The 17,057-nt window shown below is 40.6% G+C and overlaps 2 protein-coding genes and 1 long non-coding RNA gene across 4 annotated transcripts in view; all 3 read right to left on the bottom strand.

Moving 5' to 3' along the window:
- Nucleotides 1–4,954: 4,954 nt before the first annotated feature.
- LOC122769943 lies at nt 4,955–6,901 on the bottom strand. Its single transcript, XR_006360482.1, has 3 exons — nt 6,581–6,901; nt 5,666–5,725; nt 4,955–5,052 (listed from the first exon to the last, which is right to left on the bottom strand). It is a non-coding gene; the product is annotated as an uncharacterized LOC122769943 (long non-coding RNA).
- Nucleotides 6,902–9,528: 2,627 nt separating this feature from the next.
- On the bottom strand, nt 9,529–14,490 carry anxa3a (annexin A3a). Of its 2 annotated transcripts, XM_044025396.1 has the most exons (14): nt 14,448–14,490; nt 14,121–14,152; nt 13,994–14,038; nt 13,782–13,860; nt 13,576–13,670; nt 12,776–12,889; nt 12,485–12,575; nt 12,332–12,411; nt 12,157–12,213; nt 11,942–12,035; nt 11,231–11,326; nt 10,318–10,376; nt 9,797–9,919; nt 9,529–9,673 (listed from the first exon to the last, which is right to left on the bottom strand). In XM_044025396.1, exons 2-14 carry the CDS (start codon nt 14,133–14,135, stop codon nt 9,611–9,613), a joined length of 1,011 nt encoding a protein of 336 aa, XP_043881331.1. In that variant the 5' UTR covers nt 14,136–14,152; nt 14,448–14,490; the 3' UTR covers nt 9,529–9,610. The 2 variants fall into 2 exon arrangements, with proteins under 2 accessions (XP_043881331.1, XP_043881328.1); XM_044025393.1 differs by lacking the exon at nt 14,448–14,490 and having other exon boundaries at nt 13,954–14,038.
- A 2,503-nt stretch (nt 14,491–16,993) lies between these two features.
- Nucleotides 16,994–17,057, bottom strand: part of fras1 (Fraser extracellular matrix complex subunit 1) — a 22,013-nt gene continuing 21,949 nt past the window's right edge. The window contains exon 34 of the mRNA XM_044025917.1: nt 16,994–17,057. This exon is cut by the window's right edge and continues 943 nt beyond it. The gene's annotated coding sequence lies outside the window, so the exon portion shown is untranslated.

The following is a 17,057-nucleotide window of genomic DNA, read 5'->3' as shown; positions in this document are numbered from 1 at the left end:
TCTTCAAAACAAGGAAGAATTTGAGAAGTCACAAGAAAACAAAAAAGAAGTAAACAAATGACAAATCTTCAGGTAGCTCACCTGGTCAAGTGTGACAGGTCCTCACGTCCAGTCAGAGCTCACCGATGGATGCCCTCCCTAACCTATACCTGCCATTCCTGTCCTACACTGACAGTTAGAAGCAATCTTTGCCAGCCATTTGGGATGATGCTAACCTCAATGTCTTGGTTGGCTGAATGAAAAACTTTAAATCTCACAGTTGTCCAGACAAACGTTCCTTCTGATTCCGTAGCCTCGCCACAAAAAGGTCCTCTGCTGAAACCCTCATTTTGCTAAGCATGAAATCAATTCCACTTTCCCGTCCTCAGATCTCATTTTCTCTCCCTGCAGCCTTTCAACAACCATTGCTGTTGTAACATCTGCGAGAGGCAGCAGTTTCACAATTCAGAGCTTCTCGTGTGTTTGGCAAGACGTGGCATCAGAGTATTGACAAAGCAGACGCCTGAAAATGTTTGACCCCAATTTAAACAAATGCTTCACCATCTACATGTGATGTGATTTACACTACAAACCTGTCCATTCCAATCCTTTGTTTCGCAGGAAGATAAAAGCATATCACGACAGGCCGAGTCTCAAAATCAGATGGATCCTTGTCTGATTTTGGAAACTGCACAGTCATGGTATGCCACTCAGTCAGGATCCGTGGCCAGATTTCCTCACACACACAGAGAAGAAGGGGAAGGACCAAATGCCTTACCATGTTATGAGTCGACTTTACCTTGTTCTCTGCTGTGTGAAGAAGACCCAGCTCATAAAATCATGACTGATTTAAAAATTGAGCAATTAAATAACTCAAACATCGATGCTGTTGGGTCATGCAGAGAGCTTGCGATCTTTTGCATGGTTTCCCAAACATTTAGAGGTCAGATTACTGACCCCAACTATGTCAAAGTCAATGATTGTCTGTCCTAAACTGATGAAGCATTTGGGTAAATGAGATCAAGCATTTAAAGGTGTTTACATTGTTAGTAGTCTAATGACACTTCTTACCCAACACATGAAGACGCAGTGAATCAGGATACGGCTACCTTTAGCAGATGCAACAGCAGCAGTGGGTGGTGGAAGTCTGCAGGGAGAAAAACATTGATGTGGAGACAAGTTGGAGGAATCATTTAATGCAAAGCTCAACAAGAGTTAAAGCGGAGAGAAACTTTAGGGCAAGTCTACAAAAATCAGAGGAGGAACTTCGCCAACACATCTAAGAGACAGAAGTTTCTCATGCAACCAACCAAGACATTGGGATTAAGCATCTTCCTAAAGACTCTACAAACTGCCTAAATTGTGAAACTTGAAAGTCATGGGTAATAACGGACTACAGACACGTGTTCGCTGAAATAGCTAGTGTTTGGTGAGGTGTTAATCCAATGCTCTATCAAAAATCCCACTTTGGGCAAACCATAAAGTTCTATCATTATCATCACAACCAGCTGCCAGCTTCACAAACAAGAGGCAAAAGACCACTTACATGATCACTGTTAACCACAAAGCTCCAGACACCAAGTCAATCCAAGAAAATAAATAAAGCTGCAGCTGCTCACTCCTGCTACAAGAGGGTACCTGCACAACAGTCTTTAACATGAAGCCAACTTCTGTCTGAATTCAGCCCACAGAATAAAGGTTTTATTTCAAGTCGTCGTATCGAAAGATAAAGTTTGAACATTTGGCGCAACTTTGACTTAAATAATCCGAGTTGTCTCTCTGCCAGGTTAGTGTCCTCCTAAAGAAAAGAAACGCGCTCTAATCCTGCAACCTACAATCTAATTTTTGAAAGAAACTATGCAGATGCTAGCCCTGCATCCCTAAGGCGAGTAACGCATAGTTTTGCAGGGGAAGATAAAAATCCCCTGCTGGGAGGCCTCCCAACATGACGCGCAAAAAGACTATGAACACAAAAAGGTTCAACTCCTTTAGAGGGAAACAAACTTGGCAGAGTGAGACAAGTCAGAATTAATATTGAATATCGACTTCAGTTAGCGACTACAAAGGCTGATGGCGGTGCGTAAAGTTTAAGCGTTAAATGGATAACAAAAGTGTGATTTAAAGTATATCATAACATTATCCATGGGCTGAATAACACCTACAATCTAATGTGACTACACTGGCATATAAATCAAAAGTTTAGCTTTATAATCAAATCAGGAATCAGTTAACTTATCAAAGCAATTACCAGTTGAGAATAAAGACCTGGTCTCACTCATCATAATCAATTACTACATGTTTACAGCACTTTGAAAGAACTTTAGACAAACTACAGTAAACTTTGATGCATTTACTACACCATTCATCAGCGTCCACGTTTGTCAACAGTCCAAGTTACAACTATGTTAACTGAGATTCAAGATTAAGTCTTTAAATTAAAGCCACTTCAAAGTAAGGTACGAGAATATCCTGCAGAAACTCAAACTAATCAACTTTAAAATCGTCCATTTAAGTTGGAATAACAAAGTGACCAAATCCAACACACAGGACAGACAGACAGGCAGCAGACACACAAGACAGACAGACACCAGACACACAAGACAGACAGACAGAGACCAGACACACAAGACGGACAGACAGACCAGACACAAGACAGACAGACAGCAGACACACAGGACAGACAGCAGACACACAAGACACAGAGACCAGACACAAGACAGACAGACACCAGACACACAAGACAGACAGACACCAGACACCAGACACACAGACAGACAGACACAAGACAGACAAAAATCAGACACACAAGACAGCCAGAGACCAGACACACAAGACAGACAGACAGACACCAGACACACAGGACAGACAGACACATGCCAAGACTGACAGCAGTCTTGGCATGTGTCACTGTGTAAATAAAGGCCTTTGCACTCAGAATAAAAAAATGAGATTATTGTAATGCCTTTGTAAATGGTTAGATGCAAATTAACTTTGTAAATTGAGTGGACACGATTTACCGACAAAGATCATGTGGCAAAGGCCTTTAATACTTACCTGAAAGTTACCTGTTAAAATTTGACCTGTTTTTGAAAGAATTTGATTGTCGTCTAATTGGTGTGCATCTTGTCAGTCTCGCAGCATAAATGTTGTTCACCTTTCTGGTGCAGTAAAGTCTACTGGAGTGTTAGTCTTGGTCCAAAGGTCACACACACACGGTCACACACGCGGCCACACACACACACGGTCACACACACAGTCACACACACACACACGCACAGTCACACACGCAGTCACACAGTCACACCACACACACAGTCACACGCACACACAGTCACACACACACAGTCACACACACACACAGTCACACGCACACACACGCGACACACACACACACACACCTGCATACAGTCACACACGCACGCACACACACAGTCACACGCACACACGTCACACGCACACACACACACACACAGTCACACACACACACACAGTCACACACACTCACACGCACACGGTCACACACACACACACACACACACAGTCACACGCACACACACACAGTCACACGCACACGGTCACACACACACACACACACACACACAGTCACACACACACACACACAGTCACACACACAGTCACACACAGTCACACACACACACACACACACACGGCACGGCGGCCAAGAGAGAAAAACTACTTAACATTTGAAATTTTCTGTAACTAAAACGCAATCTAATTAAGGTGGACATGCAGAGATGTCGGTGCTCCTCTTGATTGATGCTAGAAGAAAAGTACAGGTTAGTTCACTTACTGTGCATGGACGCGGAGGGCACCCATGTTGGCCTATGTAAAGTGACTATACGCGCAAGGCCAGACGTACAAGAACACAAGTATGTCACGAAGGCGCGGGCACAGTTAGCGATCATGGCCTACTTGCATTAAAGGACATATTGGCCATACAAAGGCTATGGCAGGGCTGCCATCCAAAGCCAGGGACTATATTTGTAGATCACCAGGATCTACTTTAACGCTCTAGGGCTAACGGTAGATTAATGGCCACGTTGGAAGAGAGAAAGAAAAAAAAGGCACAGCGGCCAAGAAGTCTAAACCTTGTGACAGAGCGTAACTTTATTCCTACCATCTAGTTTTAACTGTACACCAACATCCATTTAAACCTCATTTAAGATCTGGTCCTCCAACATCACTATAGTTCAAGTTGATATTGTTTTTTCCTGATATTGTGAGGAAAGGCACAAGGAGGGCCAGGACAGATCGACACGGCGGCCGGAACAGCGATGGCCCGCGGCCTGCGTAACAGTTGGAAAGAAAAAGTGGTTATGGGCAAGAAAACGCCTCCATAGAGAGGCGTGTTCTTGCCTTTGCACGTAAACTCAGTAGTTAGCTGTGAGCAGCCAGACCAGGAAGTCAGTTGCCGACACCTAAGTACCTTCACTTACAAAAAAACACAAGACACAAGTTTTCTTTTGTTTATTCCCCTACTCTGCAAACCCTAGCACACATGGAGGGCAAGAAGGTAGCCCCCCCCCAGAGAAGACATAAAAAAATATGGACTCACCCTTTGTAGACGGACCTAAAAAGGAAATGTTAGTGCATTATAACTTATCAAGCATCTAAACCCTTCAAGACACCGGATCTACTTTAATGTGAACTGCTGAACATAATCACATTCTCACACCATCTTAACTATTCAATCACGGCATCTCAGTCACACACAACCCATTCATTTAGAGAGAGAATCTCAAACACTCCATCAATCACCTCATTCTTTCAAATCACTCGTTCAGCAGTTCCACAAAAACATAACCAACAAGGACCAGATCAGACAATCACCCAACAAAGTGGACCAGAACATACAAAACCAACCTGTGGCGTATGCTCCATGTCCAACCCTCAGCTATCTGACAGATGGAAAGCAGGAGAATAGAAAGAACGTGGCCATGTTGGACAGTGCAGAGAGATGTAGGCTCAGCGGCCAAGAAAGAGTGGGGACACAGCGGCCACCCACAATGAAATCATCACACCTACTCTTTGACGATCTTCATGACGATCAATCTGCGGGAAAAACAAACAAAACAATGTGTGAGTCCAGTCTCCAGCCTTGACCATGTTCAAGTTCATACTGTTACAGGTGTGAAATAACTAGGTCAGGTGTTTGTATGAGGTACACACACGCTACACACACGCTACACACACACACTACAGACACGCTACAGACACGCTACACACACGCTACACACACGCTACACACACATGCTACACCCAGCCTGAGATATAAACACTCTATTCTAACAGTGAAACAAAGACATGAACATAATCACAAGTGATGGAGAATAAAGTTGATTAAGATTTAAGGGATGTCTTTTAAGTGCAACACACAAACAACTTATATTATACATGTGTGATTAACTTAATATGATATATATATATATATACACATACATATATACATATATATACATACATATACATATATATGTATATGTGTATATATATATATATATATATATGTATATGTATATATATATATACATATATATATATACACACACACATATATGTTTAGCGTCTGCTAAATGACATGTAATGTAATATATTGCAGTTGAATCAGTTAAATACATAACATTTTCAAAGATGCAGTAAATTATATTATTAAGGTGTCACTCACCTCAGGCTCTTGTCTATGGCGGTTCCGACCCGGTGTCCGTGAGCAGGAAGCAGGTTGTTCCTTTAACACAAAAAAAGTTTGTGTTTTAAACATTTAACATAAAAAAAACAAATAAGTCTCTCAAGCCTTAAAGAACGGCACAGGAAACCATTCGTAACCCACAATGCATCACAGCAACATCCAATCATCAAACAGAAATAATCTACCCGCAAATACCTTAAAATCCACTATAATCTTATTATATATAGTGTGTAGTACTGTTTTGGCTCATTGTGTATTGCACTGTTTTTAATTTCATTTCATTTCATTTTCATTTAACTTCTGAATTTCTTCTTTTTGTTTTTGGATCGTGAGTGTATTCTATTTTAGATTCATTTGTACCGCTGCTACCATGACAAGGGATTAATAAAGCTATCCATCCATCCATCCGTCCGTCCGTCCATCCATCCGTCCAGTGAAAAACTCATGAGTGGCACAGCAGCCATTTTAGTTTGATTTTAGTCTTCTCTTGTCTATTTTAATAATGGAGTGTTAATTAAATCTGAAACTCTAATCAAGTGTTTGAGTTTCAGATTGTTTTTATTTTGTTAAATGTGAACATTTCCTCATTTCTTTGCTCTCATTTAAGAATAGAACTGAATTTACAAACAGTGAACCACATTTAACATTTCATGGCCCAAACATGAAAATAAATCACAGGTTAATGAAAATAGAAATGAGTTGCAGCCCCATTTAAACCAATGATTTAACTGCTGTAATAAGAATTATTATCATTATTATTATCATTATTATTATTATTATTATTATTGTTATGTTATATTTTACAAACTCAGCTTAAAATGAAGCTGAAATTGAGCAAATAACTAAGGCAGACTTGAGCAGGTCTAAGTGCGAGTCCTCATTAAGAGAACTCACCATTCTGGACCAGGTCCAACACAGGAGCTGATGCACGCGGCCACCTTCTCGGCGTCTGACGTCACACCGCGGGAGTTTTCTTTTTTCTCTCTTCTATGTTTAAACTTCCCGCGTTGTTTTATGAGCTTTTACGGCGGTTGGCGCGTCACCGCCACAAGTTCCCTCCTCCCGGAACACTTTTTCGTTCCACGGCTCGTGCAGCTTCTCTTCAAAGTGACATCACGGGAATGTGAGGAGGAGGAAGATTAAATAAGAGGAGGAGGAAGAAGCAATCAGCGCTCATCAGCTGACTGAAAAACACCTGCGTGAGGACGAGCAGGCGCGTGGTGTCTTCTTCTCTGAGCTTTTACGGCGGTTGGCAAACGACATTAGCGCCACCATCTGGTATGGAGTGTGGATCGAAATGTTGATCAAACTGAACCATTACTTCAAAGTAAAAATAATAAAATAAGTCAGAATTATATATATATACATATATACATACATATATATATAGATAGATATACATATCTATCTATCTATATATATACATATATATAGATAGATAGATAGATAGATAATACAAAACACAAAAAAACAACCACCCATATATGCATATGTAACAGGGTCAGTTACTTCAGTATATTTTAGTTCAGTACTGTAATTTATTAAATACCTGCTATTTATTTTATTTGCCTTTTCATTTTATAATTACAAAAAATGTATGTTTTAAGTTTTTATTTTTATATTTTACCCTGACACGGCAGGTTAAGTATTTAAGGGCGTGTCTGCCCTTCTGTGATGTGCGCTTGTGTGATTTCTGTATTGTTGCTAATATGGAGATTATCATGCTAAATTTGACACATTTGTTTTATAGAGGGCACGTTTCCCTGTGTTTCACATGCCTTGTGTTGTGATGTTGTGTTGTGGCGTTGTGGCGTTGTGTTGTGATGTTGTGTTGTGACGTTGTGTTGTGTTGTGGTTGTGTTGTGGCGTTGTGTTGTGTTGTGTTTGGTTGTGTGGCGTTGTGTGCGTGTGTTGTTGTGGTTGTGTTGTGCGTTGTTGTTTGTTTGTTTGTGACGTTGTGCGTTGTGTTGTGGTTGTGGCGTTGTGTTGTGCGTTGTGTTGTGCGTTGTGTGTGCGTTGTTGTGTTGTGTTGCGTTGTGTTTGGCGTTTGTTGTTGTGTTGTTGTGCGTTTGTGTTGTGGCGTTGTGTTTGTTGTTGTGTTGTGTTGTGTTGTTGTTGCGTGTGTGTTGTGTTGTGCGTTGTGTTGTGGCACGTTGTGTTGTTGTGTTTGTGTTGTGCGCGTTGTTGTGGCGTTGTGGCGTTGTTGTTTGTGTGGCGTTGGCGTTGTGTTGTGCGCGCGTTGTGTTTGACGTTGTGTTGTGGCGTTGTGTTGTGGCGTTGTGTTGTGACGTTGTGTTGTGACATGATGAATGGATTCCTCCTGCCCACAGTGATCACATCTGTCTGTATTGACTTTATTGATGAGAAATAATGTGTTGTTTAATCCTGTCTGACCAAATCTGATCCTCCATATTATATTTTCCTCTTTCCTGCTTCTTTCTGTGCGCCTAGCCACTCCCACTTTTTTTTAGATACTGTAAATCCATCTTCCTTTCAGCTCCTTCATCTGTCTTTTAGTTTTTGTTTATTTCTGTTTTGCTAGATCTAGATCATTATGTCCTGTTGCGTCTGCATATTACATATTACTTTGTGTGATGACATCATTCAGCTGCACTGTTGTGTCTCTCACTGGCTACTGTGTGTTTGTTGTGAAGGTGTGTGAGTAATATTTCTGGATTACACACCAAAATCCCCACTGGTTATTAGTAACGCCGTTACTTTACTCAGTAACTAATAATGTAACGCGTTGTTTCCGTTAGCAAACGCTGCGTTACTGCGTTCCTTTTGGTGAGGTTTTACAACAGCACACAGTTCTCATAACATTTAAGTGATCGATAAAGTTTCATTGAATTGAAAAAAAAAGCACTTGTCGCCCTCTAGTGTCCCACGCGTGATCAAACACGCCCGCCGGCAAAGTTCTCACAACACACAACGAAACTCTTATACCTTCGTAATGGAAGGGCCAATCTCAACCAAAATTTGCGATGATCGATGACGGGCCATTGCTGGAGATGCCTATGCAAAAACTGTCAAGTTTGAAAACAGCACCTCCTGGTGGTGGCAAAAAATAAACAAAAAAAGTAACTTTTACAGAGATTACCGTATCAACCTCAAAATAGGTGGGAAGACTCAAAACACATGGTAGATGGTGCGTGCTGAATATGATGGCACAACGTTTAACGGTGTTGCCATGGCGACGATGCAAAGTCGGATTTCTGCGACAAAAAAAACCAGTCCGGCGACCCCTGGTGACGGCAGACAATATGACATTTGGTATTTGAACTAACAACTCCTACAGCTTTTGGGCGATCACCTTCAAACTTGGTGCGGTCACTGTGGACAAGTTGACGAGCTGAAGCTGCTGAAAGTTTTTTAAAATGTCGCATGGCGTACAAGATAGGGGGCGCCAAAGTTGGCGCAAATTCACATTTTTCACAACAGACAACAAAACTCTTTTAACTTTGCGATGGAAGGTCTGATCCCAACCAACTTTTCCAATCCCGGTCCAATCTGAACTTAACCTGCTAGGATTGCTGATAGTCCGACCCTGAAGCCGCCTATGTCAAAATATTCCATTTTAAAAACAGCGCCCCCCGGTAACGGCAGACAGAACTATACTTAAACTTTTTGATTCTGCTCTAACAGGGATTGTTGTATCCACCTGAAACTTGATATGTGAGACCTCAGACTCATCCTGAACATGTCTGTAAAAGATGACCTCCCCACAGGAAGTGGAACACACAAAACAGGAAGTATACGTTTACGGACACTTTAAATCCACAAAATAAAAGCTTTGTCTTCATGTAAATGTTTTAGTCGTTTAATAATGTTCATGATATCTGTTTTCATGTTTAAAATCATTATTATTTATTTCCCTGTGAAGACACAGGCTTCGCCCTCAGACTGCTGATCAAGGGTCAAAGGTCAGTCGTCGTCCGGTCCACAGATCGCCTTCAAACAGTCGCCGACGTGTCCCGACAAATCTTTCTGAAAACCACAATGACGACAGGAGGAAGTCAGGATTTGTGTGTGTGTGTGTGTGTGTGTGTGTGTGTGTGTCGCCTACTGCAGCTTTAATCAAACACAGGTGCAGAGTGGGCGTGGCCTCACCTCAATGTCAGACAGCAGCGAGCGCTTGTACAGTTTCTTATACTCGGCTTTGATGTTTTTAAGGTCGATCTCAGAGCGACTGACCATGATGCGACAGACGGTCGCCTCACAGGTTCCACTGCCCTGTCAACGACAACAACAATAGAAACAAACACAACAATGACAACAACAAAAACAATAACAAACAAACATGACAACAACAACGACAACAAACGACAACAACAAACAAAAACAACGACAACAAACAAACAAACGACCAAACAAACAACAAAAACAATGACAACAACAAAAACAATGACAACAAGAATGACAACAAACAATGACAAACAAACGACCAAACAAACAAAAACAATGACAACAAAAACAATGACAACAAAAACAACGACAACAAACAAACAACAAAAACAACGACAACAAACAAACAATGACAACAAACCAACAAACAACGACAACAAACAAACAAACAAACGGGTCACATGGTCAGGTGTTTAAAAAGATGAAAAACAGGTGTGATTCTTTACCTCCATGCTGTCGTGGAGTCGCTCTGCAAAGTAAGCGGGTCTGCTCTTCACACACTTGACTGCAGACGACATTTAAACAAACACTTTTACAAGAAATATTAAAAGAAAACTTTGTCCACAGACAATCATTCAGCTTTTTTTAAATTATTAAATGAATTCAAAACGATTTTTCAGCTTCTTAAATGGGAATATGTATAATTTCAGACAGGGACATTTCCCACCAAAATGAAAGTGGCAAAAGTAGTGCCATTGTTCAAGAAAGAAAAAACAAACAAACAAACAAACAAACAAACACAAAAGGACTCTCACACCATCCAAGTTATAGTTAACCTGATGAATTGACCTCTATTGATTGGATCATTTTGGGACGTTGAACATGTCAGACAAGTGGAGACTGTCTCTCAGGACAGAGTATCATGGACACGTGTACAGCTGTCTCTCAGGACAGAGTATCATGGACACGTGTACAACTGTCTCTCAGGACAGAGTATCATGGACACGTGTACAACTGTCTCTCAGGACAGAGTATCATGGACACGTGTACAACTGTCTTTAAGGACAGAGTATCATGGACACGTGTACAACTGTCTCTCAGGACAGAGTATCATGGACACGTGTACAACAAACATGTTTTTGTCAAAATGTCCTAAGAAAAAGAAAAATGACGTATTGTACGATGAATATATGTATTGTGTGGGTAATGGGGGCGGGACTAGATAAGCTTTTGCTTGTCCCGCCTTCCCTTTGGGTTATGTGTATTGTGTGAACTACACTGAGATGATGTGTGATCTCACTGACATGAACATGAATAAAATAAATATCTTAAACAGATCGTCATCATTTCCATGTTTGACAAACACTGATCAACAAATTAAACTAACAATCAGAACTAAGTGAAGTATTGATGAATTACCGATGGCGACCATCAGCTCCTCCAGTTCTCCGGACATTTCTGACTCGATGCTTTTCTGCAGACTTTTCTCGCTGATGTTCTTATACTTGACAAGAGCTGAAAAAAAAAAAAGACTTTATGAAAATCTTTCAAATCACACATCAACAAACTGATCACTGATCAATAAACTGATCACTGATCAACAAACTGATCAATAAACTGATCACTGATCAACAAACTGATCACTGATCAACAAACTGATCAACAAACTGATCACTGATCAACAAACTGATCACTGATCAACAAACTGATCAATAAACTGATCACTGATCAATAAACTGATCACTGATCAACAAACTGATCAATAAACTGATCACTGATCAACAAAATCACTGATGATCAACAAACTGATCACGATCAACAAACTGATCACTGATCAACAAACTGATCAACTGATCACTGATCCGATCACTGATCAACAAACTGATCAATAAACTGATCACTGATCAACAAACTGATCACTGATCAACAAACTGATCACTGATCAACAAACTGATCACTGATCAACAAAATCAATAAACTGATCACTGATCATAAACTGATCACTGATCAACAAACTGATCACTGATCAACAAACTGATCAACAAACTGATCACTGATCAACAAACTGATCACTGATCAACAAACTGATCAATAAACTGATCACTGATCAATAAAGGACTGAAAACAAACTTCGTCTGATTTGAGGGAAACTTTTCTTGCAGAGAATCTCGATGAACGTGGATTCATCTGTTCCCCACTTATCCTCTCCGGCCTGGTACATCGCCTGTGAGACACAGACAGACAGACAGACAGACAGACAGACAGACAGACAGAGATTATATCATAATTAAAATAACGTAACGATTGTATTTGTTTAAAGTTCTTTAATAAGAACAGGAAGTGACCTCAGCGTCTTGGACGGCCTCTTGTTCGTTCACGTCCGCGCTCTCGTCTCTTTCTCCCTGAAACAAAAACACTTTGTATTCTTTAAGGGAAAATGTAAATCCCAGATTAGAACATGAGTTTAATCTGCAGATTAAAACAAGAACGTTGAAAGATTCTGATGTAATGACCACAAACCTCCACCAGGAGCAGCATCGCTTTACGAATGTCTCCGTTCAGTTCGTCCCTCAGGTCTCGAATCAGCAAATATTCTTTCTCTGCAGAGACAAGAAGACGTCCAACATTTAAGACAAACTCATGGACGAGGACCAAACTTTATTGACGTTAGACCTTTGAGGTGGACGTCGTTCAGAGCTTTGATCTCTTGGTTGGTTCTGGACGCAAAGATCTCAATGAGGACGCTGTCTTTGGTCCCGGCTCCCTGTGAAGAAGACAAGAAGACAACAGGAAGTCAAATATTAAAAAGTCTTAGAAAAGTAAACAACACCCTCAAACTGTAAAAAAGCACACCATTAAAAACAGTAAAAACCCTTAAAAAACTATGGAAACCCCTTAAGTGTAAAAAATCAAAAGCCCTTAAACTCCTTCCCTTAGTTAAGTGTAAAATGAAATGAAAGTGACCTTGATGGCGTCCATCACTTCATGACAGTCAAACTCTGCTGGAGTTCTCACCAGCGCCACCACCAGGTCCTCAAAGTCACCGCGGGTCTCACTCTGAAGGTCGTCCACCAGATCCTGAGAGGACACGAGGACACAAACTTCACTTAACTAAATGTTTTCACCTAGTAAAGGTTTTTTTTTTTTAACCTTTACTAAGTGAAAATATTTCGTTTTCGATCTGAAGATCTGATTGAACACACAGAGACAGAGAGACAGACACAGAGAGACAGACAGAGAGACAGACACACAGAGACAGACACACAGAGACACACACACACACACAGAGACAGACACAGAGACAGACAGACACAGAGAGACAGACACACAGAGACAGAGAGATACACAGAGACAGACACACAGAGACACACACACACACACACAGAGACAGACACAGAGACAGACAGAGAGACAGACACAGAGACAGACACACAGAGACACACACAGACACAGAGAGACAGACACACAGAGACAGACACACAGAGACAGACAGAGACACACACACACACACAGACAGACAGACAGAGACAGACACAGAGAGACAGACACACAGAGACAGACACACAGAGACAGACAGAGACACACACACACACAGAGAGAGAGACACAGACAGAGACAGACAGACACACACACAGACACAGAGACAGAGAGACAGACACAGAGACAGACACACAGAGAGCGACAGACACACATAGACAGAGAGACAGACACAGAGACAGAGAGACAGACACAGACACACATAGACAGAGACAGAGAGTCCTCACATTGCCTGTGGCGTCCTGATAAGCTTTGCGGATCAGCTGACGCTCAGCGTTGTCTCTGTGAGTCAAAATGTCGATCAGAATATCTTCTTTAGTTCCTGAAGAATAAACAAAAACAAGTCAACAAACAACAATATGTGTGCGTGCGTGCGTGCGTGTGTGTGCGTGCGGCGTAAGATGCGCGCGCGTGTACGCGGTCGTGCGTGTACCGATCCCGTCCATGGCTTCCTTCAGAGTCTGAGCGTCTTGTTTCGGATCAAATTCTCCGTGATGAATGACCGTTCCTGCCTTTAACAAACAAACGATTAACCCTTAAAAAAGAAAACCCTTAAATACAAGAGTAAAAGCCTTAAGAGCAGTTAAAACCCTTTAACCCTTCACCATATAAAAGTCTTAAAGTCCTTAAAACCCGCTCTGAAACCTGATTTTCAGGACAGTCAGAATCCAGCAGATCTTCCAGATTGTCCTGAAAAACATTTACATTCTCATTTGAAATAAATCAAACTTTATTTAAAACGCTAAAAGAACAATGGGGTTTTTTTTCTTACCCACAACGACAACATGATGACGACACGTTTCCCTGGAAACAAACAAATCACACTTTATTTCAGCTGTTGTCATGACAACATGAACAAGAGACTGAAAATAAAGTTTATCTTCATCTAAATATTTAACACACACACACACACACACACACACGTCATGTCTGGCGGCCATGTTGTCACTGAACAGCCACAAACTGGCTGAACTGTCCCTTTAAACCTTGTCGCCATCTTTGACTTCTTTTTTTCACTTTTAAACACGTGAAATAAAATGTAAAATCCTGTCAAAACAAACAAAAACAATGGAAATAAAGTGAAGATGAAAAGAATCACCTGACGTTTGAAGATGTTCCTGCTGCTGCTGCTGCTGCTGATCTCTCTGTGTGTGTGTGTGTGTGTGTGTGTGAGTGTGAGTCTCAGGTTTAACTGGAAACACCTGCCAAAGTCACCTGGCCACGCCCCCTGTGCACAGGTAGGTGTTGCCTTCAGGGACGGCTCGTTAAACTGACCTTCATAAAAATATGACATTTAATACAATTGACTGCCCTACTTTACCTTATCTTAACTTTTATCTTAAAACGTTTCTTATCTTACTTAACGTGACTTTAATGAACTCATCTTATCTTGTATTTTAATTGTAAGACAAACGAGACAAATTCAGATAGAAAACAGTGTTTGAGGGTGTGGTCGTGTTCATTTGTGTTTTTCTTTCCTTTGTTGAAACTCATTCATACATAAATGACACTTATTAAGTACATTTAGTTTTTCTTTAACTAACCTGCAGGTGTGAGACAGGTGTGAGACAGGTTGAGCCCTAAAGAAAAATCTTCATTCCTCGGCCGCCGTGAGTTTCGGTTAAACCAGTCGAGTTATTCTCTCGTGGCCTTTGACCTCAACATGGCACTTTCACCCAGAGAAGATTTTCATCTGTAAAAACTCACTTTAATAAAGTGAGTAAATAACATAATATAAATAAATAATAAAGTGCTTTTCTGTACCTAATAAAGTGCTTTTCACTTTTCATTGAGTTCATGTGAACAAAAACAACCTTTTTCAAATTTAAATTTCAAACATCTGCAGGATTATAATGAATGACATGAAATTAGGATTAAAAAAGAAGATTCTGATGATTATTTCATTTCATTTTAGGGTGAGTTTATATGACGACATCTTTAAAATGAGGTTTAATAAATAAATAAATTGTTTTTGAATTTAAAAAATGACAAAGATGACTTTTAAAAATATATTTGCATTTAAAATATTTTTTAAATACAAATAAAATAAATAATAAAATGATGATCATTTATTAATTCCACAGATTTTATGACTCTAAATCCATAAATGTAAAGAAAAATAAAGTTTTAAAAAATAAAGTAAAATGACAGTTTGAATTTTTTAAAATCTTTAATTATTAAAAAAAAGGCACCAAAAAAATACAGGCATCATATTCAAAGCATCACAGAACGATAGCACCAAAAATATAACGATATTTCCCACAATTCCCCATTCTCATGTCTCATGATAGGCACACAGTAGAAAGACGATGGAGGGGGCGGAGTCGAAGGGACGACCAGTGTCGCACGCACACGTTTAAAAACACTACAGTGGTTCAACATCAGTAGTGTAACAATAATTATAATAATAACAATAATACGTTATTACAGAGTAAAATAATGATGATAAAAAAAACGTGTGTGTGTGAACATTAAGGCAAAAGTTCGCAGTTGCAGAGACGAAAAATATCGACGTCCAAACTGAAATAAAACAAACTTTGATTTGTTTTGAAAAACGTGAAGAAAATGCGACGTGAAATCTGCAGCTGTCGCAGCTCAGTGCGAAAGAAACGCTGAAAACGGCGAACGGCGGTAAGGCGTGAAAATCCCGTTTTCATTTTTAGCGCAAAGACGGAGCGCGAAGACGAGACGTTTAATTGCACTTGGAAAAGTTTCATTTGCCGCGTTCTTCACGACCACACAAGCTAAATACGTCTATTTTTACGCTAAATTCATCGGAAAAGTGACGATAAAAGAAAATATGAGATAATAATAAAAATAATGATGATAATAAAAGAATCAAGAAAAAAAAGAGAGGACGTCGACGGCAGCAGCAGAGACGGGATTTTGACGCAGTCTTTTTTTCGTAGAAAGGATCGCACACTGAGCTACAGAAGTGAAGTGAGCGTCGGCCATTTTGTGTCTGAAAAACTAGGCAGAGTCAAGATGGAGGTCGAGGAGTCAAAAATATGAAGATGATGATGATGGTGGTGATGATGATGGTGATGATGATGATGGTGATGATGATGATGATGGTGGTGATGATGATGGTGATGATGATGATGGTGGTGATGATGATGATGGTGATGATGATGATGGTGGTGATGATGGTGGTGGTGATGATGGTGGTGATGATGATGATGGTGGTGATGATGATGGTGATGATGATGATGGTGGTGATGATGATGATGGTGGTGACTATGGTGATGGTGATGATGATGATGATGGTGATGATGATGATGATGATGATGGTGGTGATGATGATGATGGTGGTGACTATGGTGATGGTGGTGATGATGATGGTGATGACTATGATGGTGATGGTGATGATGATGATGGTGATGATGGTGGTGATGATGATGATGGTGGTGGTGATGGTGATGATGATGATGATGGTGATGATGATGATGGTGGTGATGATGATGATGGTGGTGACTATGGTGATGGTGATGATGAGGATGATGGTGGTGATGATGATGAGGGTGGTGATGATGATGATGGTGGTGACTATGGTGATGGTGATGATGAGGATGATGGTGGTGACGATGATGAGGGTGGAGGTGACGATGATGACGATGATGGTGGTGGTGGTGACGATGATGGTGACGATGATGATGATGATGGTGGCGGTGATGATGATGTCATGATGATGTCATGAGGCAGAAGACCG

Source organism: Solea senegalensis, linkage group LG5 (genome assembly GCF_019176455.1).
Source record: "Solea senegalensis isolate Sse05_10M linkage group LG5, IFAPA_SoseM_1, whole genome shotgun sequence".
In the NCBI taxonomy this organism is placed as follows: Eukaryota; Metazoa; Chordata; class Actinopteri; order Pleuronectiformes; family Soleidae; genus Solea; species Solea senegalensis.
This window is presented reverse-complemented; position numbering and strand designations above follow the sequence as displayed.